Source organism: Talpa occidentalis, unplaced genomic scaffold (genome assembly GCF_014898055.3).
Source record: "Talpa occidentalis isolate TD23 unplaced genomic scaffold, MPIMG_talOcc4v2.1 talOcc4.9, whole genome shotgun sequence".
Taxonomy (NCBI): domain Eukaryota; kingdom Metazoa; phylum Chordata; class Mammalia; order Eulipotyphla; family Talpidae; genus Talpa; species Talpa occidentalis.
The window spans coordinates 55,088,281-55,103,411 of record NW_023605305.1 but is presented as its reverse complement, the minus strand read 5'-3'; the positions used below and the strand labels follow the sequence as shown (position 1 = coordinate 55,103,411).

The 15,131-nt window shown below is 42.3% G+C and overlaps 1 protein-coding gene across 1 annotated transcript in view; it reads right to left on the bottom strand.

Annotated features, from left to right (window-relative positions):
* WLS (Wnt ligand secretion mediator) overlaps positions 1-13,529 on the bottom strand; it is a 103,207-nt gene extending 89,678 nt beyond the window's left edge. The window contains exon 1 of the mRNA XM_037499507.1: positions 13,139-13,529. Within this exon, the coding sequence (XP_037355404.1) occupies positions 13,139-13,244 (106 nt within the window). The 5' untranslated portion in view covers positions 13,245-13,529. The remainder of the gene's footprint in view (positions 1-13,138) is intronic.
* Between the last annotated feature and the right edge of the window lie 1,602 nt (positions 13,530-15,131).

The following is a 15,131-nucleotide window of genomic DNA, read 5'->3' as shown; positions in this document are numbered from 1 at the left end:
TTATTTATACAAGTACTGGGTACAGTCAGAAGCGCAGGAGGGTGAGAGAATTCACCAGATCCAGAGCGGGGAACAGAACAGGCAGACTGACGAAATACACTGCTGAGGGGAGCAGCAGGCGCTGAAGGAGAGGTCTGTCGTGCCATGTGGGACCCTCTCCCGGGGCTGGGGTTCGAACCAGCACTGAAGAGGCTGCGGGCAGCTTCACAGCCCAGCGCTCAACTGCTGCACCACCAGGGGAGGTCCTAGCACTATGATTTTAATGTTTCAGAAGTAGCTAATATTTTGTAAGAAAAAAAAAAATCATCAATTTTTCCTCAAACGGGCTCCCCTGTGGCGCAGCGGTTGAGGGCTGGGCTGCGAAGCTGCCTGCAGCCTCTGCAGCGCTGGTTCGATCCCCAGCCACCGGTCACCCACATGGCACGCAGATCTCTCCTGACGTGCCCACTGCTCCCCTCAGCAGTGTACTCTGTCAGTCTGCCTGTTCTGCTCCCCACTCTGGCTGTGGTGAATTCTCTCACCCTCCCGCACTTCTGACTGTACCCAGTGCTTGTATAAATAAATAAATCTTTAAAAAAAATTTTTTTCCTCAAAGTTTGACTTGCAGATCTTTTTCATTAATGTTTTATCGAGAAGCAAAAAAAAAAAAAAAAATCCCAATGACTTCAATTTTATAATATAAAATAGAAGAACTAGTTTTTATTTTGTAGCAAGCATGGCTATAATGTCTCATGTACTGAGTGATGATTATTCATTTAAAAGTTTTGCTACTTGGATGTATCTATGTTACAAAGAACCATGAATATTGACCCAGAATTGTAAAATGCAAAATTTTTAAGTTTCAAATTAAACATTGGTGAAAACTATTACTAAGTAGGATCAAAAAGTTAATATCTGTAATTCTCCAAATGTGTGAATGACATGCTCCTAGTTAGCTGGCATGGGCTATGTACCTAATAGGAAGGATATCAAGCATAGTTTCTGGATTTCTCATTTTATGTAATACACTGAGAGGCAGAAATAACCTACCATGAGTCTTACCAGATATAGGATGACTTAGAGACACACACACACACACACACACACACACACACACACAGAGTTACTGACAATCTCTAAATCAAGGAAATAATAGTTTACATGTGTTTATTAATCTAACATGTATGTCCAGATAACTTACGTTTCTCACTTAATCCTTACAACCTCCCTGTGAAAGAAATTTTTAGATGAGGAAACTGAGATTCACAATATATAAATGGTCTGTCCAGCTCACAATGCAAGTTTGATAAAAAACCAGATCATACCCATTGATCAACCACAAAAGTACATGCCATCAGTTAGAAATTGATCACTTTGAACAGAAGGGTCAGTATGTTTGTCATTGAACAGAAAGAACCCTTGGAGAATCTTACCAATACCACATTGATTCAATGAGTAACTATTTCCTAGGAATTCTATAAGAAATCCAAGACATCAAAGGCAGCTTTCAAAATTACCGCATCAGGAGAGACTCTAAAGTGCAATTGCAGGGAGAGCTGATGGCTTCTCTCAAAGAGCTGGCTGGTATCAGTACCAACCCAAGTCCTGACCCAGAAATATCATCGCAAATACTAATGCTGATTTTGTTCGCATTCCAAACACATTGCTCATCCTTCTCCCATGCTATTTTTTTCGTTCTTTATCTTTTTTAACAACTGGGTAGAAGAGGGGAAGAGGGGAAGAGGAGAATTCTTCTAATAAATGTTAAAAACCAAACAAATATGCTCATTAAAAGGTGACCTTTAGTTTAAAAATCTTCGGCATCTACAAATGATCCGTTTCTTCCTCTTTCATCAACAATTAGCCAAAAATACCACATTCTCGTAGAGCAAAACTCTGCTCTGTTTGGGCATGTTCAAAGAATGTTGCTGATGCTATTAACTCCAGCTGGCTCAGAGACCTGCAAATTCTGTAAAAGAAGGAAGAAGGGTGAAGGAAAGGTGGCTAAGGTCGCAGAGCTGCCTGTGACAGTCAAGCCTGCCCCTTCCACCCACCCTTCCAATCCTGAAAAGGCTGATCTTTTCTTAGTAGAGGTGAGGTCTCTAAGTGACAGGTAGGCCCCGTGCAATCTTTTCAAAGCCTAAGTAAAAGTCTTATCTTCATCTTCTCTTAGCCCAGGCATGCAGGGGCGAAAGCAGGAGTCTGTTTCACACAAGCCAGAACCAGCTCAACAGAACAGAGGAAAGAAAGGAATGTGGAGACGTGTATTTTCCATATTTGAGGCATTCCGTTCTCAGGCAAGTTACAACCTAAATGAGAGCAGATAATACATATAAGAAACCAGAGTAAAAGGAACAGGGCCTCATAAAGACCTAATCTGCCTTGAGAGAGGGCTGGAATTAATAAAGTATGGAACCTAACTTTTGGTTGTGATCACCTGAAGGCAAGCATGTTAAATAGAGACTTAAAAGTCAGTATTCATTACGGTTAAATCAAAGGATGCAAAAAAACAGCGCTGTGTGACTCTGCTTAGTTTTAACAAAAGAAAAGTCAGAGGAGAAAGAATTTATGGTGTAATATTTGTACTTCTGCTTTGACAAAAATATGTTTGCCAGTCACCACAGCATGGAGTCTCGAACATTTTAAATCCTATCTGGCAAATTGAATTTTCTGCTTGCCTTTACCTTCAGTGAAGAGGTGGCAGAAATAAAGGACGAACAATTTCATCTTTTTCTGTATGTAAATCAGTTCCAAAAAATTATATAGATTATGTCATTTCCCCTAAACTCACAACTTCAGGATTTGGCTTGCCACATCTCCCATGAAAACACAAATGTTAGCAATGGCATTTTAGTCAAAGAAGCCTCAGACTGATGAAGTTTTAAAACTAAACATGAGGACTGTACTTTGGTTGAATTAGTAAGGACCACTGTCATGGGACTTTTTTTTTTTTTTTTTAAGTTTTAAATTTACAACATTTTCCCAAGGAGAAGGAAGGGAATGTACCACACCCTCAACAAGCAAGGAAAGAATTTAGTTTGTTTTGTTCTTTTTTAATTCTGTGGTGTTCTTCAAAATCCATAGAACTGTATAAAACCGTATATGATTCTATTGCTCTGAGAGATTAGCGAAGACTATTGCATAATACAAAGGCAAGAAGGAAAAGACATTAAAATTATTGCTATTTTATTTTCAAGTAACAGAAAAGTCAATAGCGCTGCAAGAACCACAAATTGGGAATTTTCTGCACATAAACTCTATCACCTCTGGCAGAAATAAGAGGATCTTTATGCTAAAACTCAGGATACTCCAAAGGTAATTCTTTGGAGTGATGACAGGCTTTGAAACCTGACTCTTAAGTCATGTTCTGCCTCTACTTGTGGAAGCTGGGTCCCTTTGCTTTCCTGGGACTCCTTCTCAAAGAAGCTAACACAAGATGGTTTCTTTAAAAAAAAAATTTTTATTTATTTATACAGGAACCAGGGTACAGGTCAGAGGTGCGGGAGGGTGAGAATTTACCAGAGAGAGCAGGGAGCAGAACAGGCAGGAGGACCGAAATACACTGCTGAGGGGAGCAGTGGGCGAGACAGGAGAGGTCTGCCGCACCATGTGGGAATCTCCCTGGCTGGCCAGGAATCGAACCCACACTGCAGAGGCTGCAGACACCTTCACAGCACTGGGCTCAACCCGCTGTGCCACCGGGGAGGCCCAAGACAAGATGGTTTCTAAGCCCTTTCATCGTCACAATTTAATAGCAACAAGATCTACAGTTTGGGCCTCCCTGGTGGCACAAAGGGTTAAGATGCAACCTATGAAGCTATCCGCAGCCACTGCACCACGAGTTCGATCCCCAGCTAGGGAGCAACCCACACGGCGCAGCAGACCTCTCCTGACTTGCCCGCTGCTCTCCTTAGCAGTGTATTTCAATTTGCCTGTTCTGTTCCCCACTCTGTCTCTGGTGAATCCTCTCACTCCCTGCCCCCACAACTCTGGCCTGTACCCCAGTTCTTGTATACATAAATAAATCCTTAAAAAAAAAAAAAAAGATCAACAGTTTATATTCAGACCAAATACCACCAAAGTAGATGTTACAGTGGACCGAAAAAGCTGCACTCATTACAAGAAATGAGATCACACATCTTTAGAATAGATTCATATGTCATATCAGCTTATAATGTAATGAATTCTTGAGGGGGAATCCTCAAGGGTATACGAGGACTTGCCTATGGACCAGAGGTCCCAGAATCCTAGGCATCCTTCCCTTTTTCGGCCTTTGTCCTCGTGTTCCCTATCACACTCTTAGATCTCTGCTAGTGGTGAGTTTCTGTGGCCATCCCAACTGTTGCAGATTTAGAGGACAGCATAACCAAGTTGTTAAAACTGCTTATAAAGCAAAATTAATAGATAGTTCTAGAGTTACAGTATGAAGAATTCTCCTGAGACTAAAATGTGCATGTTCTAGGAGGATGATTTAGATTTGTATTCTTATTTACAATTCTCCACAATAATATCTACCTTCATTTAGGGAAGACTCATGAGACAGTAGTTATAACATATGAATTACAGCTAGAAAGCAGGATGACCTCTCTTTGCAGGTTCGAACCCAAACTGATAATGTTTTAGGTAATCCCCACTCCTTCTACCTCGATACATCTAAAATCTTGAGGTGTTTCACGAAGTGGTGACTCAAGAAAGAAAATGAGTAGAAAATAAACAATGAATGGTTTAATTACTCCAATACTAAGAAGAATAGAGAGGAACAGAGAAAAGAGATGCAAGAGAAATGGATAAGGGGTCAAGCAAGTGGTTTCTGCAAAATGTCCTCTGGGAGGGTCATATCTCTGGTGTGCCTGGTTCAATGAGACATCCCAGTGGGTGTTAGGAACTACAGATGGTACTCTTCATAATAATCATTCCTGATGTGCTAAGACTCTGTCCCACCTTACACTTGAGGAGGGAGTCAAGGAGTTTTTGGGTCTTAGCTGAGATCACTGAGCCAACAAGTCCTCTGAAGACTCCAAGTTTCTCTCCGCTACATGATGCTGCCTTAATATTGGGAGCTCTGCCTTTTGGGTGGGGCTCAGCTGGGACTAAGGCTGCAGTTAACTGGCCCCAGTCAGCTCTCATGAGCTCAGCTTTATTAATCGGGGGCTTGAAAAAAAACCTAAGGCAATTGTTTACAGACCACATTACCTTCTTTCTAAAGAAAAATAATAATGCCTTGCCAAATATAATAACAAGGTCTCTTCTTTCAACTACCTCAACTTTCTTGGAAATGTGCTTTATGGGTAAAGCCTCTGAGTTAACCCAGAAAATAAACTAGAAGTTTAAGAAGGACTTATAATAAATCCAGCAAAGAAAGAACACCCCTTTGCCAGGAACACTAAGAGGACAGAGTGGGAAGGAAAAAAAAGAAAAAAAGAAAATTGTACTTGAAGGTCCAGGATTTAAACAGGCATAGCAATAGAAAAATGAGCTCGGTTTGCGGAGCTAATGGCATCAGAAATAGCTTTCAGAAATCCAAACACAAGCCATGTCCCAAAGAGATATAATATTTTTACAAGAGCCTTAGTTTTTCTTTACTGACTCTGTATTCTACTTCCATATCCCCTTTCCACACCCACTTTTCCCTCTTTTGTATTCAATAGCTATACTCAGGACTGATTGTGAATGTTAAGTCTAGGAAGCACAAAGAAGGTGAGTTATTGCAACAAGTTTTTTGATGAAACTTCACTTTTTGCTATAATAATTTCTTTTTGTGGGGAACTGCAGTGTAATTTTCTTAGATTCAGCCCTCCTCAGCACGACCTACAAGTACTGAGGAACATTTACAATGGATGATACAAGAGTTCAATATGTATTCAGAATTGGGATTATTTGTATGGGGGTAACAAGGTCGATGATTAGTACCCATGCAGTGATGGGAGAATCTGGTTTGTATAGAAGCAGAATAAGGGGCAACTGAGCTGTCTTCTATTGAATCTGTGTAGAATCAGTTTCATCACACTCAACCCTTTGTCTCCCATAGAAATTGAAGGGATGTAGGAGAAGCCTTAGACTTAAAATGACGATATTGAGTCAACCTCTTATTGACATCTTTGTAACAACCAAAAGGTTCCTTAAAGGAGCTTCAGAATCATCTGTAAACAGAGGAATGTACCAGCTTCTCTAGTTTTTATGATTATTAAATGAACTGAGATTTAAAATGCTTTCCACAGTATCCTACTAAAGCCCCCAAAAGTAACAAATCATAACAAGTCACTCTTATGACTTAGGCTGATCAAATACCAGTCTAAGTATTTCTCTCCCCCCCCTCCAAGATTTAGAGGTGAACATGACAGGGTGGGGGTCTCTGAGAGGGAGTAGTGAAGAACCTCAGTGTTTTGTATGCCAAACTACAGGAGTCACTTTTTTATTTAGTGATCCTTTAAGGTTAGCCCTATTATGAAAAGGAATATAAGTTTGAGAACATTATTGCCTTGAATTTTTCCTCTCCTCTCCCATCCCTATCCTGATCCAGGCTCTTTCTCTGGGGGTTGTCCATATCTGACACATTTGTCTATAAACCACTATTATGACACCTCAGAAAAGATACAAGATCTAAATAAAATAAACATGGTCAGTTCTCCAAACATCTCTTAGAGTCTCTATTAAACCTCTCAACAGAGAAAATCTATCAGCATTTTTTCCAGGGAACAAAATGTACCTATTCATCATATCAGCATGGAAATCTCTAGTTTACAATGCTATTATTATACAAGGTTGTGTATGTAAACAAAAAAAAATGTCCTTTGGTGAACAGAATTTTCAATTTTTTTTTTGTAAGAGGCTCTTCTTTCAATTGTTCCACTACCACTGCCAATCTACACCCTCTAAAATCCTCTCCATCCTCAGTTGATCCCTTCTTTCCTCTTCTTTTGAAAAAGTCCAGATTTATAGAACTATATCAATGTTAAAGCCACTACTAGAGAAAATAAAATCAAGTCATCTTCCTTAAGGCAGCAGATTTTAAACTTTGTGGTTAATGAATTTGGCTGCTCAGTCAATTGGACGATTTATACAGTGATGGACACAGTGATGGAGACGGTAAGAACTTGTAAGAAATCAATTAGGCAGCATATGCAGACTGCTCAGAGGTGTCCTCCCTTAGCCTTGGTGATCACTGCTCAGTGATGTACAGATGAACTCCATTTCACATATTTGATATTTATTCCTTTTGATATATTACCCAGTGATTCATAGTGAGAAATCAGTTGCATTTTTAGTGTTTCTCATTATGTCCTTCTGCATTCAAACCATGCGTATTCAGTCTTCAAAGTCAAGGTTTAGGAAGGCAGAGTTAAGTTCACCTAATGATTGAGAATTCTAGGTCTTCAGTCAGATTGAGCAGAATCCAGTCTCAGCTTTAACCTGACTAACTAGATAATCTTGAGCACTTTTACTTGACCTTTCTGCATCTCAGTTTACATATGTGTAAAATGGGTACAACAATAGTCATTAGCTACCCCAGGCTTTGCATGGATAAAATTAGATATGATCTGACATGTGGTGCACATTGAACACATTATATATATGACATTTATATTTTTTAATATATTTCAAGATGAAATATTAATGTAATTGTTGGAGAATATAATTAACGGGGCTTCTAATTGCAAATGTTTTTGAATTCCCAGTATACGAGCGAGAATTATCTTGATGTTAAAAAGCCTTATCATAAGGAGTTTCTGCTAGTAAACTTGGATGAAGAGGGGCTCTTTTCTACCTAGAACACCTCTAGTTTACTCAAAGCTTCAAGTGTCCTCTTAACTAACCCCGATCAGCACTGCAGTCCTGTTCTGAGCACACAGTAGGCTCTCATCAATATTTTACCTATTAGGCAGGTGGCACCCCTGAGCTCTAAGCTAGGGACCTTCATACAATCTCAATAAATCCTAAATTTCCACAGATATACCTTTATGAGGCAGATACATTTAGAATCCTTCCTCATCCTAGAAATATATTTTTTGATTTAAGGCTGAATTATTGCAAAATGTCAACTCACTGGGAAAGACTATGAGTCTAGATCAGGGTTCCAGGAAGGTGATTTGAAACCCACAAAGCCACACATCATATTATTTTCTCAAGGAAATGTTTCTCACTTATAATAGGAAAGGGGAAAGTTCCAAGAGAAGGCCAGACAGATGTACTGAATGATTAGATGAAAGCATGATTAGAGATTATTAGCACAAGTCTGATTTTGTTGCAGTAACCATGTAGACAGTTTAGTTTTTTTAAGTCAAATTCTGTAATTTCAATTATAAAAAATTTCCCATCCCTTACAAGAAAAATGCTTGAGGTTGCACAGTACTCTTACAAACCACATTAGATACTTCAGCAGTTAAGAGAGGAAAGATGATATGGTTAGTCAGATATGAAATTTTACAAAATTTAAAAAAGCAGAATCAAACACAGAAAAACATAAATTAATATCAACCAAAAATCCATTCACTCCTGCTTTTCAAAATTCTCACCAGACATCCAAACACTGCAGGATTACACTACTGCACTGCACTATACATACATATTAAAATACAATAAATACCACAACAAGCTTAAAACCTAACATATTGGAGAGCAAACACTCACAGATTCTGCATAACTGCAATTGTGTTTAATTTCTTGAAATTCAGCAACTTCAAAATAAACTATATTAGCAGAAACAAACATTTATACGAATGGATCATAATCAAGACCATCAATGGCTCCACTTAAACAACAGCACAACAGTATGAGCTATATCATTGAAATTCAGTAAATCAATCCATATAAAAATTGAGAAAATACATATGATGTGTATATGTGTATTTTATATATTTATACATATACGTATAATCTTCTCAGCATTAAAAACAATAAAAAAAAACTGCTCACACAGCGAGCTTTTGAAAGAAAAGGCAATCCTGAAAATAATAATAGTTGGTAATGTGTTGATACTTATTTAGAATTTCAAGCTTGCAATATACTCATGTATAGGTATGCTTTAAAAATGCACTAATTTTCTATTCATCCAGTCACAATCTTTATACTTTTAACAATTTTAGATCAGGTGGGAACAGTGACCTGCTTTTTCAACCATTATATCCTCCAGACAAGACTAATTTGAAGCTGAGCAAATTGCACATAATGGGCCAGGGATTCAAGCCCATGATTTTTAGTCAGCCTCAAATCTTGTTTGGGGACACATAGTCTACTTCTCCCTTCCCTTTGATCATTCCTGCAGCTGCCTCTCCATGAACTAAATTCACTGATTGCACTAAATATGAAACCATAGCAAAATCATTTTGTAGATTTTCTGCAGGTTTATTTTTAAGGATAACATTAAGCTACATCTTTAAAAAGAAATTCTTTTCCTTTACAGGTTCTTCAATTTTTAAATTAATTGTAAATATTAAAGGAAGCTAGCCACACAAGAAACCTTTTCAATACTTTAGAAAACAATCAAATGCATGGTTTTATAACAGCTGAAAGTTTTTACAAAAGTGTGTTATAATTCAGTGAATTTTTAAATACCTCAAATTTTACCATATAAGTTATTATTTTCCAGAATTTTTTTTTCCAAATCCCATTAGGGGTTACGCAATATACAGACATTGGCAAGAGAAAAACAAACAAGTAAAACAAACAAACAAACTCAACTTGGTTTTAAGATCACTGGGGTAAGGAAGTATTTAAGCTGGTCAAATCAAAACCCAACTCCTCCTATTTGCCTTTTTGTCTAATTTTAAATTTCCCTCGTCAGTACTGCAACCAAACACCAGTCTAAACATCATATAAAACTAACTACTAAAAAAATTCATACAATTTCCTAATTAAAAGGGACCTTTATCTACCAATGAGGAGGCTGAAGCTGGTTGATTAACAGATTTGTCTGGTCACTTTGGGGCACAAGGTTAGTCACTATTGTTTGGGAGAGGGTTGTTTGTTTTTGTTTTGTTGTGTATGTGTGTAGTACTTATACCCTTATAATCAGGATCTTTGCCATTCAGACCCACCCCTTCCCAGGTTGCCATGTTTCCTTTCATGGGGACAACAGTGATCAAAAAGGAACATATATCATGGCCAGTTCAGAGCAAAGATTTCACTTCCTCCCTTGGCCTTTGCAGATGTATTACAAAGATGTATCACATTCAAAACACCTGACTTCTTAAGTAGCAGAGGACTTAAGCAGTGGAAGAGTTCTCACAGGGGAGAATGGAAATTTGTGAAATTTGCCTACAAACCGCTCCTTCTACTACTGATACCACTTGCCAACTTTGTTGAAGTTCTACAGCTTGCTCAGTTTCATCTGCTTTCCAATTCAGGGGAGTTTGGTGGGAAAAAAATCACTTAACTTTTGTTGATATTTATTTCCCATGTTTGGGTCTTGCACAATACCCAAGTTCCTAAATTTTGTTTAACTGCAAAATAAAACCAACACCACCACAAAAATTATTCTCCAAATGTTCAAGAGGAAGGCTAAGTCACTGTTCAAAGTGCTGAATATGGACTGGATTTCTGAATTTGATATTTTCAGTCTTCTGGCCCGAACTGGGGATATAACCTTTCCAAACAAGGAAGGAGGGAGCTAAGCAGTAAAAAGTGACACAACAATTTCCCCCACAAAGAATTATACATAGGCATTTTCTTTTTCAAAGAAAGTTAAAACTAAAGTAGTTTAATCAGTGGAATCTAATTACAGTCAGGATCTATCACTAACTTTTCAAAACTGATGTCAAGTGTGATCACTAACGAAGTTCTCCAGGGGAAAAAAACAAAAAACAAAAAACAAAAATCAAGCCTTGCCATCATTGACTCCAGACAAACCACTCTTTGAACATAACTTTCTGATTCTATAGCAACTTTAAGCAGCCACTCGGGAGTGCCCTTGGATGTTCCCCACAGTACTAAGATTCCAGAAATGAAACTAGTTCTAGAAGTACCCTAGGAAACCTACCCTAAGAAATTCACAGCAGTGGATAATGGACTCTCAGAGGCTAGGAGATCAGCTTTAGAGAAAAGAAAGGAAAAAAAAGAAAGAAAGAAAGAAAGAAAGAAAGAAAGAAAGAAAGAAAGAAAGAAAGAAAGAAAGAAAGAAAGAAAGAAAGAAGAAAGAAAGAAAGAAAGAAAGAAAGAAAGAAAGAAAGAAAGAAAGAAAGAAAGAAAGAAAGAAAGAAAGAAAGAAAGAAAGAAAGAAAGAAGCACACCAACAAGCACCCGGAAACTATGTGTAATGGTTCGCTGCTTGTGCAAAAACCTCAAAGAGGATGAAGGTCAGACAGGGATAATAGGCCAATTTAATTCTGAAAGCACAAGGTGCAAGAAATTTTAATTATGGTCTGCCACTGAAATCACACAAGATCCAATGGCATCTAACTGCAACTGCTCATCAAGGGAGACAAGAGGTGTAATTGTAACCGCTGCATAATCACTGTGAGGGCACAGAGAAAGCTGCCTTCAGCTCCCAGCAGAGAATGTATTAAGAGGCTTGAAAAATCCAATGCAGGGAAACATGGAGATTGCAGTAGTCAAAGCGGAGCGCTTAACAGCAAACCCATGTGTGGTGTGTGTGTGGGGGTGGGGGTGGGGAGTGATGGTTCTAGGAATGAAAGTATTAAACTGCTTGTCTCAAATATGGGCTGGAGGACAGGATCTTGGAAAACTCGGAACCCTCTTCTGCTTTCTGGACACATCTACAGAGAAAAGCACCAGAAATTTCTCTTGGTGAAGCATCACGCATTCTCCTTTGTTTAAAGCAATTAGCCTGGATGTTAGAGTCATTTACAGAACCAGATTCCCTTCAATTTGTTCTCCTCAAACTCAAATCTGGGCAGCATAACGCCACGCACAGGACTTGAGGTGCCCAAGCCTGTGCAGCTCTCCACATCCACGACGCCAGCGCCTAGTGGACCCTTAGCAAAGGGGCACCGGGAGAAAGTCCCCTGTGAACTCTCCACTCTGGCATAGTTTTGCAAATGCAAACAGTAAAGAAGCCAAACCTCCATCCGCGCCTGTTGCAAAGTTGGCGCTGAAGTTTGTGCCGGGATGTCCTCGATCTCGAAGGGGAAGGGGACGCGAGTGTGCGCAGAGGCGGGCGGATGGAAGGAGATGGAGACACAGACAGGGGAAAGGCATTTTTCCGAGTGGCTGGTCCATGAGCCCATCCTGCAACCCGGAAGCAGGCTGGGGAGGGTCTGGGCAGCGCGCGCCCGGGGTGGTCTTGCAGGGCCAGACCCCAGGCCGAGGGTGGGTGGGAGAGACGCCGGGGAGCTGTCACCTGCGGGGACTGGGGGCGGGGGAGCCTCTCCGAGGCGCCAGGGGAGGACCAGGGGCTCCAGCGTCACCGGCTCTTGGGGCTCTAAGTAGTGGGGGAGGGGAGATTCGCGCGAGGGCAGGAGGCCAAGAGCAACACCTTTCGGATACGCTTTTCCCCTCCGACCTCTCCAACTTCCCGCAGCGCCAGCCAAGGACTTTCGCCCACCGCGCTCCGCCCCATCCCGCCGCCCGGCCCGCGGCTCCCGGAGCGCCGCCGCGGCGAGGGGTGCGGTGAGGGTTAGGCCGGGCAGCGCAGGGCGCGAAGATCGGGACGCAAAACGCCAACTCTCAGCCCCTCGCCGGGACGCCCAGAAGCCTCCACCCGCGCAAGGCTCGCAGCCCCGCATCAGGGCTTGGGGTTTGCGCCGGGCGCAGTTCCCCGACTCTTCTGTTGTTCCTAATAAAGTCGATTACGTTGCCCTTCGGGAGCTGATTGGAAGGCGACCGAGAGGAAAAGGGGGGAACGCGGGAAAAAAAAAAAAAAACTAAGGTGGGGGGGTGGGCGAGCAGCAATCAACTTTGTGAGCCAGCGCTTCCTCGCGCGACCCGTCGCCATGCTTAGGATTCCCACCCCCGCCGGCCCCCGCCTTCCTTTCAAGTGGATACTGAAACTAGGCCAAAACTTTTTCCCCTCCTTTTCTCTTAGCCACTAGACTGGATTGTGCCCCACGGAGCCCCATGGAGCTCTGCTTTCTTAAGCACAATAGCCAGACTAATTAGATCATAGAAGCAAGGCAGTGATACTGTAACAAGTAGCCCGAGAGGCAAAGAGGGAAGGGGCCCGAAAAGAGCGAAAAGGGGAAAAGTTTGCGGCTCTCGCACTTACCAATCAAGCCTCCCACCAGAAAGGCGATGATTTGGAACACGAGAAGGATCCCACCAACAATGCACAGCTTCTTGGTGCTCATGTTTTCTATAATTGCCCCAGCCATTTTTGCGCCCCCCTTTTCCTTTTCTCCTTGAAATAAATGTTTTAGGGTGTGCTTTTTTTTGCTCCCCCCTCCTCTCGCGCGCCCTGCTCCCGCTCCTCCTTGCTGGGCGCTGCGAAACTTGAGGGGTGCGGGAGCTCAGGGGGGACGGGACGAGCACGGAAGACCGCCGCGCGGATTCCCCCGGCTGCGCCGGCTCGGGCGCCCCCAATGCCCGGAGCTGTGATTGTGGCCGCTCCGCCGCCTGTGGACGCTTAAAGGAGCAGGGAAGCGGATCACATGACGCCGACTCCCTCCCTTTCTTTTCTCCCTCCCTCTCGCGTTTCCTCCCTCCCTCCCTCCGTCTCTTCCTCTGCCCCCAGCCCGCCCGAGCGGGGCTCCGGGCTCCGCCGGGCGCTGGCCGCCCGCTCCCCCGCCTGGCTGCCTGCCCGTCCCGCCGGGGGGCTGGGGTCGCGGGGGGCTGAGGCTGCTGTGGAGTGGGTCCCCCCCACCCCGCCTCTCACACGTTTCCTTTTCTGGTTCCCGAAGTGCGAGATTTCAAGCCCCAGCAGACAGCTTCGCAGACCTGTAACTTAGGCGTGGACTTTCGGAAATGGTACCCACCCCCGACGACTGCTGGAACTCTCTTTAGGAAAGCGCAGAGGATTTTTTTTTTTTTTTTTTAAGGGACCCAGTAGATGCTGAGGTCAAAGCAGAGATGCGGCGGAAAATCTCGGTTGGCTTCCTTCTGCCTGGTCCCAGCCTTGGCTGTGGGGCACAGTCCCAGCTGAGTCTCCCCACTCTGCGCCCCTTGAGGAACGCTGTTCTCCAGCCACATCAGACGGTCGTTCATTACCACCTGATGCCCCCCCACTCGTGGGTTGCAAGAGTCTTGACCCTGGCTTTGCCTGAGCAGAAAATATATTGGACTCCGTCGGAGTTTTACACCTCACTTGAAAATCTACTCGGTGGAAAAACCTTTCTAATTTGCTTTCACACCACTTCCAAGCAATAACTCCAGGAAATGAGTACCTGCATTCCGTGTTTACATTTTAACCTCCTGTGGTGATGACCTGTAGTTGTACATGTGTCTCCACCACTGATCTGTAAACTTCTGGAGGATAGGGACCGAGTTTTAGTCAGCTCTGTACCCCCCGTGGTGCCTAACAAAATTCTAGCTCTAGTAGGTCCTCCATAGCCTTCTGTGGAATGGATAAATAAGTGAATGTGAAAGAAGCCCAAGTTTGCATTTCAAAGGCCTAAAAGAGACCTTATTTGATTTAGATGGTACACATATTAAGTTACAATGTTTGTTGTCTCTTTGTGAGGATACATTTATATTTATACTTAACTTCCAGGGGGGCAGGAGGCTGGGACTCTTAGCAGATTTCCTGTTCTTCCAAGACTAAATTCCTGGCCTGTTTTCCCACTTGGTCAGTATAACTTTCATTGCCCAATAGAACCCAGGCTTGGACACCTCCCCGCCCCCCCCCTCACACACCCCAGGTCTCCTTACTCACATGGTTTCCATGACCCACCAGCCCTTACACATCTGTTTTTTTTGCCCCTCTTCTCCAAATACACCTTCTTCATGTCAAGAGACTATCCCAGTTCCTGACTCCTCTTCTACTCTGTTCCTGAACTCAGAATAACCTTACAGAAATTGCCATGCAGATTACACTTAATAAAGGTGTTCATTTCTAGTCTACTAGAATAGACACTCCTTAAGGACAGGTATCAAACTTTATGGATATAAAAGCTCATCTTCTTGGAATCTAGCTGTTCTTAAGAGTTCTGGGGATATAGTTGCTCTTTGTTGATACGTTCCTTCAACCCTTTAGCCAGCAATCATATACCGATACCCTTAACCAGTTCCAGGCTTAACCAGTTCCAGGCTTTCTTTTCTAAGCA